Source organism: Lepidochelys kempii, chromosome 23 (genome assembly GCF_965140265.1).
Source record: "Lepidochelys kempii isolate rLepKem1 chromosome 23, rLepKem1.hap2, whole genome shotgun sequence".
NCBI classification, from domain to species: Eukaryota; Metazoa; Chordata; order Testudines; family Cheloniidae; genus Lepidochelys; species Lepidochelys kempii.
In genome coordinates, this window is record NC_133278.1 from 13,906,845 (window position 1) to 13,924,079 (window position 17,235).

At 60.3% G+C, this 17,235-nt stretch overlaps 1 protein-coding gene across 1 annotated transcript in view; it reads right to left on the bottom strand.

The window, feature by feature from the left end:
• The window catches only part of LOC140901874 (immunoglobulin superfamily member 1-like), a 38,747-nt gene extending 21,756 nt beyond the window's left edge, over positions 1 to 16,991 (bottom strand). The window contains exons 1-11 of the mRNA XM_073321299.1: positions 16,844 to 16,991; positions 16,307 to 16,426; positions 11,379 to 11,504; positions 11,097 to 11,132; positions 10,019 to 10,309; positions 8,987 to 9,271; positions 7,660 to 7,904; positions 5,654 to 5,765; positions 3,289 to 3,324; positions 1,988 to 2,278; positions 452 to 742 (exon numbers count right to left, since the gene is read on the bottom strand). Coding sequence (XP_073177400.1) covers positions 452 to 742; positions 1,988 to 2,278; positions 3,289 to 3,324; positions 5,654 to 5,765; positions 7,660 to 7,904; positions 8,987 to 9,271; positions 10,019 to 10,309; positions 11,097 to 11,132; positions 11,379 to 11,504; positions 16,307 to 16,426; positions 16,844 to 16,991 — 1,981 coding nt within the window. The remainder of the gene's footprint in view (positions 1 to 451; positions 743 to 1,987; positions 2,279 to 3,288; positions 3,325 to 5,653; positions 5,766 to 7,659; positions 7,905 to 8,986; positions 9,272 to 10,018; positions 10,310 to 11,096; positions 11,133 to 11,378; positions 11,505 to 16,306; positions 16,427 to 16,843) is intronic.
• Between the last annotated feature and the right edge of the window lie 244 nt (positions 16,992 to 17,235).

Consider the following 17,235-nt stretch of genomic DNA (forward strand, 5'->3'; position numbering starts at 1 on the left):
TGATATTCTATGATTCTATGATTCCCCACCTCTGGCTCCAAGGCCAGGCGCCCTCCTCCGGCCGGCCTGCTCCCTTGTCGACCCGGGGCAGCGCGGCCATTGACCCCCCCAAACCGACCCTCCGCGGTGGGCACAGACCTGCCCCAGGGAGAGGACGAGAGAGAACGACCCACCCGTGACAGCCGGGGCCCCGTCGCTTAACGCTCGACTGGCAGGAGCCCCGACACCGCGGTGACCAGGGCAGCGTCAGACCACGTGCAGGGTAGGAGGCTGCTCCCCCCTAGCTGGGAACCCCCCAGTGACTCCGTCCCCGCTCCCCGGCCGGGCGTCCCCTCTGCTGGGCCCAGGGCTCAGGGCAGAGCCTGGCTCTGAGTGGTTCATTGGCGTGGAGCCCCCAAGTATCCAGCTGGGTGTGGGGCTGGCAGCGGGGACACTGAGCCGGGCCCCTCACCTGCTACCACCAGCTGCACGGGGTGGCTGGGCTGCGAGGAGACGAAGGGCTCTGACCGGGGCCGGTAGCTGCAGCCGTAGCTCCCTCCGTGCTGCCGGCCCACGGTGGGGATGCGGAACTTGGCCCCGTCCCCAGCAGGGTCCATGTGTCGCGGCGGGTTCAGGTCTCCAGCCTTGTGCAGGAAGAACCTCACGTCCCGGGGCTGCCCCCGACACCGGATGGTGACGTCTGCCCCTGGGGCGGTGACCCCAGTGGGGCTCAGAGAGATGGAGGGTCTGGGCAGGCTGGGATCTGCGCACGGGAGACAGGCTGTGAGAGTCAAGCCCCCCAGGGCGCCGGGTGCACACGCGAGCGGCTAGTCCGGCCCGGCCACGGCTCCATTGCTATTTTCAGCTCCATCAGAGCTAGCCCGGCTGCCGCCCGCCGGCCCCCCGCTGCAGGGCAGACACCCCACAACAGCCCACAGCTCTGGGGTGACCCCGGGGTGATGGCTCCCTGCCTCCGGCCCGGCCACAATCAGGGCCACGCTCGTCTGGGCAGGGGACAGAACTTCGTCCGGGGCCGGACCCAGGGTGCAGGACGAGCTCCCCCAGCACCCAGGGGCCCCCCAAACCTCCCCACCTCTGGCTTCAAGGCCAGGCGCCCTCCTCCGGCCGGCCTCCTCCCTTATTGACCCGGGGCAGCGCGGCCATTGACCCCCCCAAACCGACCCTCTGCGGTGGGCACAGACCTGCCCCGGGGAGGGGACGAGAGAGAACGACCCGCCCGTGACAGCCGGGGCCCCGTCGCTTAACGCTCGACTGGCAGGAGCCCCCACACCGCGGTGACCAGGGCAGTGTCAGACCATGTGCAGGGTAGGAGGCTGCTCCCCCCTGGCTGGGAACCCCCCAGTGACTCCGTCCCCGCTCCCCGGCCGGGCGTCCCCTCTGCTGGGCCCAGGGCTCAGGGCAGAGCCTGGCTCTGAGTGGTTCATTGGCGTGGAGCCCCCAAGTATCCAGCTGGGTGTGGGGCTGGCAGCGGGGACACTGAGCCGGGCCCCTCACCTGCTACCACCAGCTGCACGGGGTGGCTGGGCTCCACCCAGGTCTTCGGATCTGAGTCGGGGGGATAATAGCAGGTGTAGCTGCCTCCCTCTGCCTGGCTTACTTTGGGGATGGGAAATATGACCCCTGCCCTCACCCCGGCCCCCTCCCCGCTGGGGCTCAGGGAGATGGAGAGTTTGGGGGAGCTGAGATCTGGAGTGGGAGGGAGACGGGGCGTGAGACAGACCCCGGCACGGCCACTGCACCCCGTCCCCAGCATGGAGCTTCAGCGACGGGGCAGAGACAGGGTCAGGGTCTCCCCTGGGGTCCAGGCCACTAAGGCACCAGCCCAAGATCTCCTCCCTCCCCATCTTTGGGTGGCTGAGATCTCCTCCCCAACCCAACCTTCACTGGCTGGACGTCCCATCCGCTGGGCACCAGGGCTCGCTGAGACCCCCCCGGGGTTTGGCTGGGGGTGGGGCTGGGAGCCGAGGTGCTGGGCTGGGCCCCTCACCGGTTACAATGATCTGCACAGGGTCGCTGGGCTCCGAGTAGGCAGCTGATCCTGTTGTGTAGCTATAACGACAGGTATAGTTGCCCCCGTGTTCCCGTCTGGTGCTAGTGATGGGAAATTCAGCCTCAGAGCCAGCAGGGTCCATGTAATTCACATAGTTCTCCTTTCCAGCCTTGTAGAGGACGAACCTCATGCCCTGGCCCTGATGCCAACACCAGATGGTGACGTTTCCCCCCACGGGGATCACCCCACCGGAGCTGACGGAGATGGACGGTTTGGGGTAGGACCCCTCTGGATTCACAAACAAACAGGCAGTAAGTCGGGGTGACACAAACCGCGTCCGTCTGACACAGCAAGGGGGGAAGGAGATTTCCAGTCTCGGATTCCTTCAGTTCTCCAGGGTCAATTCAGCCCTGCCCCCGCTGCAGTCAGGAGTGACTCCGGATTGACCCCGGGGGCTGAGATCAGAATCACCCTCCTGTTTCTCTAACTTTGTAGCCCAGCGGCAGCTCTGCTGGGGTTGGGCTGAACATGGATTATTCTTTAAAATATTCTAAAAACCACATTTCCTCCAATTGTCCGGCAATGTGCTGTACACCGGGGGAGAGGAGGGCGGGGGTGCTGGGATCATGGGACACATTTGGGTCCTTTGAGCAAGAGGCTCCCAGAACAGGCCCCCCAAAAAAACATGTGTTTGCAAAATCCCCCGATTGTTCTAACATTTTCCGGCCCATCCCTGGGGCCCAAACTCTGGCTCTGCTCCGGCCCAAACCGCTCTCAGCCGCTGGGAGCTCTGCTCTGGCCGGTGCCGGGGGCCCCTTTGGGGACGGGATATTTCCAAAGCCATTCAGGGGACGTTCCGAACGCCAGGTCGGGCTGAGCCTGACCCACGAGCAAAGCGGTGACAGGTGCGTGTGCAGCAAGCCGAGGGTGAGACACAACAAGTGCCTTGCTCCAGTCCCGCTGTGTGTCCCCTTCTTACAGCCCTGCTCTGACTGACCCATTCCCCGGGGCTACGGCCAGCTCCCTGGGCACAGTTCGGGGGCGCTGTGGGGTGGCTGGTGCCTTCACTCTGTATTTCCTGGGGGGCAGAGCTTTGAGTGCAGGCAAATTCTCCCTGTGTGGTGCCCATCCCTGTAATGAGAGGGGTGAGGTCTCAGTCCCCACCTCTGGGTGTGGGAGGGAGCACAGGTCAGACAGGATCATCCCTTTAGGGGATCTTTGCCCCTCAACCCCGATCCACGTCCCTCATCATTAATGTGGAAATTCCCCCAGCTGCCCCATTCCCCAAAGATACTCACCTCCCGACACCCCACTCCGGCCGACCAGCCAGCAGCCTGGAAAGGAGACGGGCCATTAGGGACCAGATCCTAGAGTGACTGGATCCTACACCCTGGACTCAGATCCCCACATGGGCACACGCCAGGGTCTCGGATCCCCCTTCCCCCATGGGGAACTGTGACGCAGCAGGGAGGGGGGAGTGTTGCCCTGGGAATGTGGCAGGGGAGTTTCACTGGGGATGGGAGACCTGAGAGCCTGTCACCTGAGCCAGGAGGGGGAGGGGGAGGTAACACCTCTGCCCGGGAATGTGGACAGAGGCTACAGGATGGAGCCTGCAGGGGGGGGAAGGGGGTTTGGTTTCAGTTTGGGGCTGGGTGGAGGAACGCAGGGAACCCCAGGGCTGGGGTCTGAGCTCCCTGCTCCCCCAGAAGGACTGGACTGAGGGGTCCTGGTTGTACCCACAAGCTCTGTTGTGGACTGTGTTCCTGTTCTCCAATAAACCTTCCGCTTTACTGGCTGGCTGAGAGTCACAGTGAATCCCAGGAAGAGGGGTACAGGCCCCGGACTCCCCCACACTCCATGACAGGAACATACCCTGGTCTCAGATTCACCCTCCTGTGGGCACACGCCCTGGTCTCAGATACCCCCCCATAGGCACACACCCTGGGTGTGTCTGATACTCACCGAGGAAGAGGACGGTGAGAGCAGACGCCATGATGGGGCAGTGGGGGGCCCCTCAGCTCTCCCACAACACCCCACTGCTGAGCTCCACTGAGCCTGAGACCCGAGTGTGAGCGGAATGAGGAACTGCGCCGGGGGCTGCAGCCCCAGGAAGCCCGTGATGTGCTTGGCCCCTTTCTTCCCATCAGATGGTTCCTCTGCAATCTCCAGCCCAAATCTACTGCTGTCAGAGCAAAGCCAGCTCCCTGCAACACCCACCAAACCACATCCCCTCCTGCAGCTGCCTGGTCCCCCCCGCACCCCACATCACCTCCCAGCCCCACATGGGAGCTGCCCAGTCCGGGGACCAGCTGGGAACGGGGGAATCTCAAGTGGTGCCCAGGCTGCCCTGACCTTTTCCAACAGGCCCGTCTAGCCTCCCTGGAGCCGCAGATCAGAGCAGAGGAGGGATCCCCCCCACACACACACAGTGCCCCCCACGGAGTGACCCTCTCCCGTGGAGCAGGGCAGAGGTTCCTTCCTGACCAGGCTGGTGCCAGTGCCTGCCCTGGAGCATGAGGGTGGAGGGACCTGCCCAACCTCCCTTCCAGGTAGTGGCGCTGCAGACGGGACAGAGGGCTGGAAGTCTGGGGGGTGGTTTTGGGCCCCTGTGAGGTGGGGAGGGACGGATACATTTAGATCCTAAGTTGCTGAAGCAGCAGCTGAAAAATCCATGAAAAGGGGAAGTGTGTCCAGAGCCGGCGCTCACTTTCTTTTTCTGTTACTGCCACTGCCAGTGAAACTCAGCATCAACTTGATTCCCTGGCAGCGACCCTGTAATATACCCCGGCTCTGGGAGGGGACTGGGGTCTAGTGGTTAGAGCAGGAAGGGCCCAGCACTCCCCCACAAACAATCCCATCTCCCCTAGGTGTGACATACACTCCCGGCGCAGGGAGAGGGGGGCTGTGGCTACCTGGGGGGGCTGGTTTGTGGTTCAGTGTTTATTACAAATCTGGAGACTAACAGGATGCAAAATCACATAAAAGCTGCCTCAATGTGTCCCCTCCCTGTCCCGGTGCTGAGCCGTCCCCCAGGTCCCTAAATATTGTTCTGGGAGGGGAAGGGGGACAGCAGCTCAATGGGATGGGCCTGCAGCGGGGGGAGGGCAGCCTGGGGCATCCCCCCTAAATCTTCCCTAGAAGCAGAGTTCTCTGGGGCTGTCGCTGCAGGAGGGTAAGTCTGTTGCCCCCTGGGGTCTGGTGCCCCATGGCTACGGGGGGCTCTCACTGCGGGGTCCCCCAGCTCACATTGATCGCGGCGTACAGGCTGGGCTGGGCAGGCTCATGGGCAAGGGCCGGGCTCCCCGGCTTGGCCTGCAGCACCGGGCCGTCCAGCTCGGCGTAAGTGAGTCCGTCGGCTGCGGGGTCGGGCTCCTGGGGCTGGGAGGGGAGAGAGTCACTGGGGCGTGTGTGAGTGTGTGTGAATCCACCAACACCCCAACACACCCACCCCTGCAACCATAGAAGATCAGGGTTGGAAGAGACCTCAGGAGGTTCTAATCCAACCCCCTGCTCAAAGCAGGAGCAACTAAATCATCCCAGCCGGGAGCCACCTTAAAAACCCTCGAAGGAAGGAGATTCCACCACCTCCCTAGGGAACCCCTTCCAGTGCCTCACCGCCCTCCTAGTGACATAGTTTTTGCTAATAAACTCCCCCCACCTTACCCTCAAAAATGCAATTTGAGGCGTTCAAAAAGAAAACCGACTGCCTTTTTTGCTTCGGGCGGTGCAGTTGCGTGCACCGCATGTCATGACGTTTCAGATTTGGAGCTCCATTCTGCAAGAGGGGTCAGCATCTCTCCAAAGCGGGCCTCTTGTGAAATAGCCTCGTACGGAAAGAATAAAGAGACAGAGAGGCCCTCCCGTCACAGACAAATAAATGAACATAAGAAATCTGCAGCTCACATGGCGGCTGAAAAAATTCAAGCCAGGGCTAAGAGAGAAACTCTTTTTCCTCTGACTGCTAAAAGCGAAGAAGCAGCATTTGAAACTACTGCTCGTGTATTCCGAAGAGCCGACTACATTGCCAAAACGAATCGACCCCACAGTGGCCACGAGAGCCTCACTGACCTACAGCAAGTCAACGGATCGGAAATGGGGCGTTTGTTGCATAGTAGAATAGTTTGTGTAGACATCATCAATCACGTAGCCACTGAAATGAAAAAGAGAATTGCCAACACAATCATCGACCATAAGGGGAAAAAGACAGTACTTGTCGACGAATCGGCTACTCTCGCTGGCAACTCGACTCTCATCATTTTTTTGAAACCCAGCAGAGATGGGATCATGAGGCCTCTTACGTTTCCTCCGGACTTGATCGAGCTCCAAGCGCAAGAGCAGCAGCCATTAAAGGGGAAGTCTTGAAATGCTTGCTGCATTGCGGGTTCACTAAAGAACTGTTATTGGAAGTGAGGGTCAGCTTTTGTGGTGACGGTGGAAATGTGACATTTGGAGTCAAAGCTGGTGTTGGAGAACTACGACAAACGGACTTTCCTAAAGTGATATTGTGGCATTGTCTCAACCACAGACTGGAACTTGCTGTTGATGAAGCTTGTTCAGACCCTGGGTCTGTGTTTGCAGCAGGCTTGAGTGTCTGGCTTAACAAGGCAGGGTTCTGGAGGCCCAACTGGCAGAGAAAAAGGGCTCAGAGGTACTTTCAGCACATCAGGGGACAGTCCCAAGGGGATCTCTGTGACTGAACCCATCACACCACTGTCAGGTTGGGAGCTGTTTCAGGGGAGGGAATCTCTGAGGCAGGAGTGTTTGGGAGCCGAGGGGTTTGTGTCGGCATCTCAGCACCCCACAGGGAAGCCACTTGTCCCCCGGGGAGATTCTCTTCCCTGCACAGCCAGATCCAGGATCTTGGAGGCGCAGAGAGATGGCAGGTTAGAGGGGCCCGTGTTGGCCTGGGCCCAGCCCCTGGGGGGAGCAAGGAGCACAGAATGGGGGGGTCATCTCACCTAGGGTGCCCCCCTCGGGCGGCTGTAATAGGCCTCTGCCAGGATCAACCACAGGACGAGCAGGACCAAGGCACCCAGCCCCAGGTGGGCAATGTTGGTGTAGGAGAAATACGTGGGGGGCTGATGCAGGGGGAAGGGAAGAGTCACTTGGTGGCTCGGACGGGGAGTTCAGCAGCTGGCTCTGCCCCAGGAGTGGAGCCCCCAACCCCCTGTCCAGCAGATCCGGCTCAGCCCCCCTCTTGGGGTTTCCCAGACACTGTGGCTCTGGGGCCTCCCTGGGGCTGGACCCCCAAAGGGGAGGCTGTGTCCTACTGCCCCAGGGGGCTAAGCCTCAGTTCCCCAGTGAAGGGGACTCCCAGGTGGACCAACTGCCCCCTGAAACACCGGGCACTCCAGCCCCGGGCCAGGGGATGGGGACAATCAGAGCCTCAGGGTCTTAGCCCCTAACAACAGGGAACCACCTCAGCTCCCTCTCCCCACAGAACCCCTCTGTCCACCCCCACAGGTACCTCTGCCCCAGCCTGTCTGCTGCGCAGTGAGCCCATCCCCAGGGTATCTTGGCTGCTGCCAAACACAGCCAGGCAGTGCGCGGGGGGAGGCTGGAACATCACCCGCTGCCCCCCACAGTTGGGCGGTGGCCAGGGCCCTGGGGACCAGGGCGCAGCCAGAGGCAGAACATCTATTCGGGGGAAGGTCAGGGGGTCCCCTGACACCCCAGAAGGGCTCTGTTCGGGGCCGGTAGCTGCAGCCGTAGCTCCCTCCGTGCTGCCGGCCCACGGTGGGGATGCGGAACTCGGCCCCGTCCCCAGCAGGGTCCATGTGTCGCGGCGGGTTCAGGTCTCCAGCCTTGTACAGGAAGAACCTCACGTCCCGGCTCTGCCCCCTGACACCGGATGGTGACGTCTGCCCCTGGGGCGGTGATCTCAGTGGGATGGAGGGTCTGGGTAAGATGGGATCTGCACACAGGAGACAGGCTGTGAGAGCCAGACCCGGGGACTCACCCAGCCCCAGTCTCCCCAGCCCGGGCAGATCCAGGGGTCCTGGACAGAGATTCTCTCCCAGATCCCAGAGTCCCCCTGACCCAGAATCCCGGCCCTGCAAGCTGCGCTCCCAGCCCCACAGACACCGAGCCTCAGCTCCCTCGTACTTGGGATCCTCATATGCCCGTGTCTGGCCCTGCCTCATTCCCTGAGTGCAGCCTGCCCTGAACACAGAGCGACTCACAAGCTTGTCTCTGGCGTCCGGCTCCGCAGAGCACATGCTCCACACAGGAAGGGAGTCAGCCCCCTGGGAGGCAGGAAGGGGTCTTTATCCCCATTCTACACAGAGGGAAACTGAGTCACAGACAGATTCACTTTCCTTCGTGAGTTCCCAGGGGCGGGGACTGTCTTTTCACTCTATGTTTATGCCGCGCCTGGCAAAATGGGGCCCTGATCATGGGGGGGGGCCCCTACATGCGCCCCTAACACAAGGGATCCAGCACTATTGAGGCCAGCATTTGCAGAAATCTCCACTAACTGTGGGCGTCCCGGTTTGTGGGCACTCGGCCTGAGATCCCCCAAGATTGAGTCGTCCCCGTCCCCCCCCTCAAGGAAGGACACTTTTGAAAACTGTGATGTGCTCCCATCACACAGAGTCTGTGGCTGCGCCAGGAGCTGGGCCAGATCTCCTGGGTCCCAGCCCAGAGCCGTGTCCACCAAGCCCCCGCTTCTCCTGCAGCCCCTGCCTCATTCAGCCCCGGCTGGGGCCTGGAGAACAGAGGGGATGCCATCACGGGATTAAATAGCGACTCACGGTTCCTACGCACAAGGGGCAGCGTTAAAGTCGCCTCCCTGCCCCGAGCCTCCAGGGGCTGCTGCTCCTCCCTGGCTGGGGAACCCCCCAGTGACTCTGTCCCCGCTCCCCGGCTGGGCGTCCCCACTGCGGGGTCAGGGCTCAGGGCACAGCCTGGCTCTGAGGGTCCCATTGGCACCGAGCCCCCGTGAGGGTCTGGCTGGGGGTGGGGCTGGGAATGGGGACACCGAGCCGGGCCCCTCACCTCTCACCGCCAGCTCCACGGGGTCGCTGGGGGATGACGCGGCAGCTGACCCCGATCTGCTGTGATAGGAGCAGCTGTATCTCCCGCCGTGCTCCCGGCTCACGTTGCTGATGAAAAACACAGCCCCAGACCCACTCGAATCCACAGCTGGGAAATGGCGTCCCTCTTTGTTCAGCACGAACCGCACGCCCTGGCGCTGCCCCCAACACCAGACGGACACGGCTCCCCCCAGGGAGACCCCCTCGCTGGGGCTCAGGGAGATGCTGGGTTTGGGGTAGCTGGGCTCTGCAGGGGGAAGCAGACAGGCCGTGAGACGCAGGCCCCGTCACCCAGTCCTGGGACCCGTCCTCACCACGCGGCCTCCATGGGGGTCAGACCTGGCAGCCCTGGGGACGGGCTCCTGGATGCCTTTCCACAGGGGCCCAGAGTTTCCTCTGAGCCCTGGGCTAACAGCATGAGACACGGAGCAACCCCAGCCCCTGGGGGCCAGAGCTCTGCTCCCTAGCGGGTGACAGGCCAGTCCAGTCTCTAGTGTCCATTCACGCCCTGGCTTCTCTGCTGGGAGGGCTGGGAGCCAGGACTCCTGGGTTCTCTCCCCAGCTCTAGGAGGGGAATGGGGTCTAGTCAGTGAGAGCAGGGCAGATGGGGGCCAGGACTCCTGGGTTCTATGCTCAGTACCACCACTGACTTGTAGGGGACTGTGCAAGTCTCTACTATCCACTGAGGTTTATAACCTTCAGCTCCGCCCATCACCCCGTAACTGATGTGTTACCTGGAAAAAGCCCCCCTGCTCTGCAGCTCCCCCTGGAGGCAGGGATCCCCTCTTCCTCTGCCCCAGATCTCCAGTGGCTGCTTCTCCTCCCTGGCTGGGAACCCGCCAGTGACTCCATCCCCGGCTCCCCACGTCCGCTCTGCTGGGCCCAGGGCTCAGGGCAGAGCCTGGCTCTGAGCGTCCCATTGGTGCAGAGACCCTGAGGGTCTGGCTGGGTTTGGGGCTGGGAGCCGGGCCGCTGAGCCGGGCCCCTCCCTCACCTCCTACAATGATCTCAACGGGGTCGCTGGGATATGAGCAGCGATTCTGATCCGTCATGGAGCGATAGTCACAGGTGTAGGTCCCTCCATCTTCCCAGCCGACACTGGGGATGGGAAATTCAGCCACGGTCCCATCAGGCACCGTCTGCAGCTGCCGGTCAGGGTGTCCAGCTTTACGCAGAAAGAACTCCCAGCCCGGGTATGAACCCTCACAGCGGATGGTGACGCTTCCCCCGAGCGCCACCACCCGGCTGGGGCTCACCCAGACAGTGGGTTTGAGAAATTCACGCCCTGCTTTCAAGAAGAGACAGGAGTCAAACAGGAGAGACACCCCATTCCCTCCTCCCCCCGGCCCCAATTCAGTCCATCCATCATTCAGCCTCTTTAGGAGTCTGCCCCTACCCGGGTTGGCACTGCCTGCCCATGGGGCTCGGGGGCAGGGGGTTCACCCTTTGTAGCTCAGGACCCGGCTGCATGAGAGATCACCCGCCACTCCAGCCCCACCCGAGGCCAGCCAGGGAGCCTGACCTGTGGGCCCCCTGGAACTCTGCCCCCAACCCCGGGGTTGGAAATACAGTCTGTGACCGTCAGGAGTCACACAAGACCCACCTTTCCCCAGGCCTTGGGAAGGGGGGGGGGGCTGGGCTGTGAGTGCAGGGGAGGGAGCTGTGGGGGGTGGATCTGGGGGCAGGGATGGATCTGGGGGGTTCTCCCCCACGACTGCACTGACCATGAATGTTTTGGTTCCCCTGAGGGGATCTAGAGTCCACGGACGGGCGCTGTTAGTGTTTGTATGAGCTGAAATAAATCCACGTGTTGTCCCCCACAGCCTGTGGGGGCAGGACATTGAACCAGGGGATGGTTCCCGTCTGCTTCGTCAGACCCCGGGAGCCAGATTCTGCTTCTAGTGACTCCATGGGGTTGGAGGCGGGGTGCACAGAAGAACAGGGCTGGGTCTGAGCTGACAGGGGGAGTTTGGGTTGAGTTTTGGGGAAGGGCTCAGTTGTTCTTTTCCCCACCTCATGCATCCCCTCTCCCGTCCCTGGTGTTATCGTCTTCCCCACAGACCAAAACTCACCTCCCCGCACCTCGCTGTGCCCGGCCAGCCAGCAGCCTGGAAAGCAAAGTGGAGTTAGGGGTCACATCCCAGAGAAAGTGGATCCTATACGTTGGTCCCAGATCCCCCACATGGTTATCCGCCCTCGTCTCAGATTCCCACCCCCGCATAGACACACGCCCTGTTCTCAGATCCCCACCATGGGCACACGCTCTGGCTGTCTCCGATACTCACCGAGGAGGAGGAGCGTGAGAGCAGATGTCATAATGGGGCAGTGGGGGGCCCTTCAGGGCTGCCTCTTACACCCCGGTGTCCAGCTCCACTGAGCCTGAGGCCCGAGTGCGAGCGGAATGAGGAACTGCGCCGGGGGCTGCAGCCCCAGGAAGCCCGTGATGCGCTTGGCCCCTTTCTTCCCATCAGATGGTTTCTCTGCAATTCCAGGCCAAATCTACCACGGTCAGAGCAAAGCCAGCTCCCTGCAACGCCCAGCAAACCACATCCCCTCCTACAGATGCCCGGTCCCGCCCCCCCATCACCTCCCAGCCCCACATGGGAACTGCCCCATATGGGAGCTGCCCCATCCGGGGACAAGCTGGGAAAGGAGCAATCTCAAGAGGTCAAGAGGTGCCCAGGCTCAGGCTGCCCTGACCATTTCCAACAGGCCCATCTAGCCTCCCTGGAGCAGCAGCTCAGAGCAGAGAAGGGATCCCCCCGACACACACACAGTGCCCCCCCCCCCCGCCATGGAGTGACTCTCTCCCATGGAACGGGGCAGAGGTTCCTTCCTGACCCGGCTGGGCCCAGCGCCTGCCCTGAAGCATGAGGGTGGAGGGCCCTGGCCAACTTCCTTCCCAGGTTGTGTCGCTGCAGATGCTATTCTTAGCCAAGTGGTGTGAGACAGAGACAGAGATGGGACAGAGGGGCCGTGGGTTCTGGCCCTGGGGAGGGAGGGATAACTTTAGATCCTAAATTGCTAAAGAAGCCACTGAAAAATCCATGAAAAGGGGAAGTGTGTCCAGAGCCAGCGCTCACTTTCTGTTTCTGTTATTGCCAGTGAAACTCAGCATAAACCCGACTTCCCGGCAGCGACCCGGTAATATATCCCAGTTCTGGGAGGGCACTGGGGTATAGTGGTTAGAGCAGGAGGGGCCCACTGCCGCGTCCATCCCCCCTGAGCAATCCCATCTCCCCTAGGTGTGACACACTCCCAGCGCAGGGAGAAGGGGCTGGGGGCTACCTGGGGGGGGTCTGGTTTGTGGTTCCGTGTTTATTACAAATCTGGAAATTAACAGGGTGCAAAATAATATAAAAGCTACCTCAATGTGTCCCCTCCCACTCCCGGTGCTGAGCTCCTCCTGGCCCCCCACATGTGGGCCTAGGCAGGGCAAGGGGACAGCAGCTAGATGGGAAGGGGCTGCAGTGGGGGGAGGGCAGCGTCCCCCCTGAATCTTCCCTAGAGGCAGAGTTCTCTGGGGCTGGCACTGCAGGGGGGTGAGTCTGTCGCCCCCTGGGGGCCGGCGCCCCATGGCTGCGGGGGGCTCTCACTGTGGGGCCCCCGGCTCATGGCGTACACGTGGGGCTGGGTGGGCTCGGGGGCTGGGGACGGACCCCCCGCTTGGCTTGCAGCACCTGGCCGTCCAGCTCGGCGTAGGTGAGTCCCTGGACACTGGGGTCGGGCTCCTGGGGCTGGGAGGGGAGTCACTGAGGTATTCGTGTGTGTGCACCAACCCCCCCCCCCCCGTCATAAATATAAAGGGAAGGGTAAACCCCTTTGAAATCCCTCCTGGTCAGAGGAAATCTCCTCTCACCTGTAAAGGGTTAAGAAGCTAAAGGTACCTGACCAAAATGACCAATGAGGAGACAAGATACTTTCAAAAGCTGGGAGGAGGGAGAGAAACAAAGGGTCTGTGTGTCTGTCTGTATGCTGGTTTCTGCTGGGGATAGACCAGGAATGGAGTCTTAGAACTTTTAGTAAGTAATCTAGCTAGGTATGCGTTAGATTATGATTTCTTTAAATGGCTGAGAAAAGAATTGTGCTGAATAGAATGACTATCCTTGTCTGTGTGTCTTTTTTGTAACTTAAGGTTTTGCCTAGAGGGGTTCTCTATGTTTCTGAATCTAATTACCCTGTAAGATATCTACCATCCTGATTTTACAGTGGGGATTTCTTTATTTCCATTTACTTCTATTTTTTTATTAAAAGTCTTCTTGTAAGAAAACTGAATGCTTTTTCATTGTTCTCAGATCCAAGGGTTTGGGTCTGTGGTCACCTGTGCAAATTGGTGAGGCTTTTTATCCAACATTTCCCAGGAAAGGGGGGGTGCAAGTGTTGGGAGGATTGTTCATTGTCCTTAAGATCCAAGGGTCTGGGTCTGTAGTCACCTAGGCAAATTGGTGAGGCTTTTTACCAAACCTTGTCCAGGAAGTGGGGTGCAAGGTTTTGGGAAGTATTTTGGGGGGAAGGACGCGTCCAAACAGCTCTTCCCCAGTAACCAGTATTAGTTTGGTGGTGGTAGCGGCCAATCCAAGGACAAAGGGTGGAATATTTTGTACCTTGGGGAAGTTTTGACCTAAGCTGGTAAAGATAAGCTTAGGAGGTTTTTCATGCAGGTCCCCACATCTGTACCCGAGAGTTCAGAGTGGGGGAGGAACCTTGACACCCCCCAACACACACACACACACACTGCAATCCCAGCTGATGATCCCATAAGCCCACCCCCCTCCCAGCAGCCCAACCCCAAAGGGGGGGGAGGTTTCGATGTGAGGGGGTTCCTGGGGTCCATGTGGGTCAAAGTTGGGGTCAGGGGAACAGGAGACACTTAACCGGGGTCTGCGTCCGTTTCCCTTCGTGGATGGACAGAGACACCCGCTGAGCTGCGCCCCCGGCCGGCCCAGAGCAGGACCCCACACCCAGCTCTGACCCCTCTGTCCAGCCAGGGGGCTCAGAGATGGGCACAGCCACCCCTCCCCCACCCCACAGCAACGGAGACACAGAGATGGCAGCAGAGTCTAGGGGCTAGGGCGGGGGAGGGGGGCTGGGAGTCAGGACTCCTGGGTTCTCACCCTGGCTCTGGGAGGGGAGTGGGGTCTAGTGAGCCAGGAGTGGGTGGGGATTTCCTGCAGGTCACTGGCTGGGAAGGTCTGATGGAGAAGTGAAGGGGAGACACACAAAGCCCCAGGCCTGGGAAGGGAGAATGGGGGGGCACACAGAGGGAGTCCCTGAACTAGAGGGGGAGGGGAGGTGAGTGTCCCCCAGGGAGCAGATGGGGAGGGAGGCAAGAAGCTCAGCTGACACTAGCTACCTCTGGGACCTTCTCCTTAGTCCTGCCCAGCAGCAGCTGTCAATCAGGCCCTGCTCCATGTGGGTGGAGCCCCCACAAGCTCCACCCCTCCCCAGGGATCCTGCCCCACTGTTAGCCGACGGCCAAGGATGTTTGGTGAGGTGCCAGCTATGCCCGTTTATACCATCCGTGACTTTAACCGCTAGGACGCACTGTCCCTTCGCGGCGGGCAGCCCGGGCTAGGCTGACGGATGCCCCAAGGTCCTAACCACCCATGACTTTAACTGCTAGAGCTCAGAGCTCCTTCGCAGCGGGCAGCCAGGATTGACTGACAGGTGCCCCAAGAGTTTGCCCCGTGGAGGCGGCACAACTCAACGCTAGGCTCTTAGTACTCTCACCTAATGGCCAGGCTTTAGAGCCAAAACGGCTGAGGTTCTTTAATTGTGTTGGCTGCTTTACAGTAAACCAGAGAAAACAAGTCAGGCTTATGCATAAATGGTTACCAAAATTTATTAAGCTAGATTCTAATCATGTGGTTACAAAATTGCTAGTGCCTACTTATTTAAATGTAGAGATGTTACACACACAAACAAGTTACAAAACTGAAGCCACAATCCCAAAGAAAGAAAACAAAGTATAGAGCTCTATTTCAAAATATGTGTACACTAAAGATAGGAGATCAGGTGTGGGTGCTTCTTACCCTCCTTGCATCTCTCGATTCCAGCGGTGCCAAGCCAGGATCGGTCACTCAATTCCGCGGAAAGACGAATAAGGGACAAGGCGTAGGGACCCTCTTAGCTGCAGAAGCCTTGGGAGGCTGTCACTTATCTGACCAGCAGATAGATAGTGAAAAGCACTCAAAAATCATGGTGCTGTAGGTCCCCTACTTATACCTCTGTACTCCTTTATTCTCTTTCTCCTTTCTTATGCCAAATTGAGGCTGGTCTGTCGGGGTGACGCCAGCTTTCGCAAGAGTAGTTTACACTTGCAAAGGAGAGAAACAATAAGTGTCGACTACTGGACATTTCTTTTATCAGGGTAAATATTTTCCCAACTAGGATGTTGGTGTGTGTGCATCACGCTATTTAGTTGGGGCTAAGAGCCATGTCTGTCACAGGGCCTCTGCCTGCTGTGAGCTTAATCGTCGTATCTGTTCCCAGAGGCACATTGTAGCAGCACACCTGTGCTTTCACAGCTTCAAAGGCTGTGCTGGAATATATGTTAAGTGCCCTGTTCCTGCTTCCTCCTGTGTTTCCAGCAATGCTGGTCTGAGGGGGGGCGGGGGCTGGCTGTCTGGCTACACCTAGCTGATCACTGGTCCTGAGAACACCGGAGAGGAATGTCACAGACACAAACCAGAATCCCCCATGAGCTGATTGGGAACCCCTGGTACCAGCGCCCGGCCATCACCCCCTACAGGGCAGCAGGGATGAGGATACCTGGGGGTGTTCCCTCTGCGGCTGGTGCTGAGCCTGGATCCCTGCTGGGCTGGGCTGGACCAGCAGGGGGCAGCGCAACACCATAGCATGCACCAGGCAGGGGGCAGATTAACTCAGGAAGCTTTTCTTGTCCACAGTCCTCCCTTGTTAGTGAGTCGTTATAACGAACCTGATCCACAGGCCGGTGGCTCCCTTGGCATCCAAGGTACCTGAGAAGCATGGAGCCGGCGGCTCGTTATACAGGGACCCCTTGCCCAGTACTGCGATGCAGCCACCTCTGGGGTGGGGTGCGGGGGCTTGTTATATGGGGACCCCGCACCCAGCTCTGTCATGTGGCTATCTCTGGGATGGAACAGCTGTGTTTGTACAGGGATTACTCACACAGGGCCCCCTGCTGAGCCCCCACCCAGTTCGTTGGCTTTCCCGGCAAAGTCCCCCATCCAAGCCGTGACCCCATCCCACCCTGCTTAGCGGCAGGTTTAACCCTTCCCTCGCTGGGCAGAGCACTTACTGGCTCGGGTTTCTCTGAAGAAGACGAAGGCCACGAGGAAGAGGAGGCCGGCGGCTGCCACGCGCGCCCCGGTGACAATGGGGCTGGTCAGACCTAGAGCTGCCGGCGATTCCGATCCACCTGGGAAAGAGCAGCAGGCCGTGAGTGCCGGGAGCGGCTGGTCTGTTCCCACCCCCAGCCCCTCCCACCCCAGGCAGCACCCAAGGGGCTGGGACTCCGCAGGGCAGAGGCAGCAGAAAATTCTATGGGGAGGATGTCAGGGGGCTCCAGGGCACCAAGTGGGGTCAGAGCAAGGAAGATTTGGGGGATTTGTAGAGCTAGGGGGCGCTGGGCTGCAGGGTGGGGGGCTCGGTAGGGGGCACTCTCCCCACCAGTCAGGGCTGGCCCGACTAGCGCAGCGCTATGGGGCACTGTCTGATGCAGCCTGGCTGTCATTTCCAGCCCCCCCTCCCCCAACAGTGCCATGGCACCGGCCAGGCCTGGCCGCACCGCCTCAGACCAACGGGCCCATCTAGCCTGGTATCCCGCCTCCCATACTGGTTGCTCCTGGCTGCTTTGCAGGGAGCTCCAGGGTACTGCTGTGACCACTGATGGGCCCAGCTGGCCCCAGAGGAAGCCTCCGGCTGCTCCTTTCGAGGCGGGTTCGTGTGTGAAGCAGGAGTCTTCGCTCCCCTCCCAGATCCATCGGTGCGGGAGATTCATTGGATTGATCATCAGGGTCATTTCCAGGGGGGAGGGGATGGATTTTCGTGGCTGGGGATGGTGCCAACTTGGCAGCCCCTGGGCCCCGACTCCTCTGTGTGTCCCCTGAGTGCGGGCAGCCCGGGGGAGCATCCCCCTGGGAAAAGCCCCCTGCTCTGCAGCTCCCCCTGGGGGCAGGGATCCCCCCTCCCTCTGCTCTGAATCTCCAGCGGCTGCTGCTGCCCCCA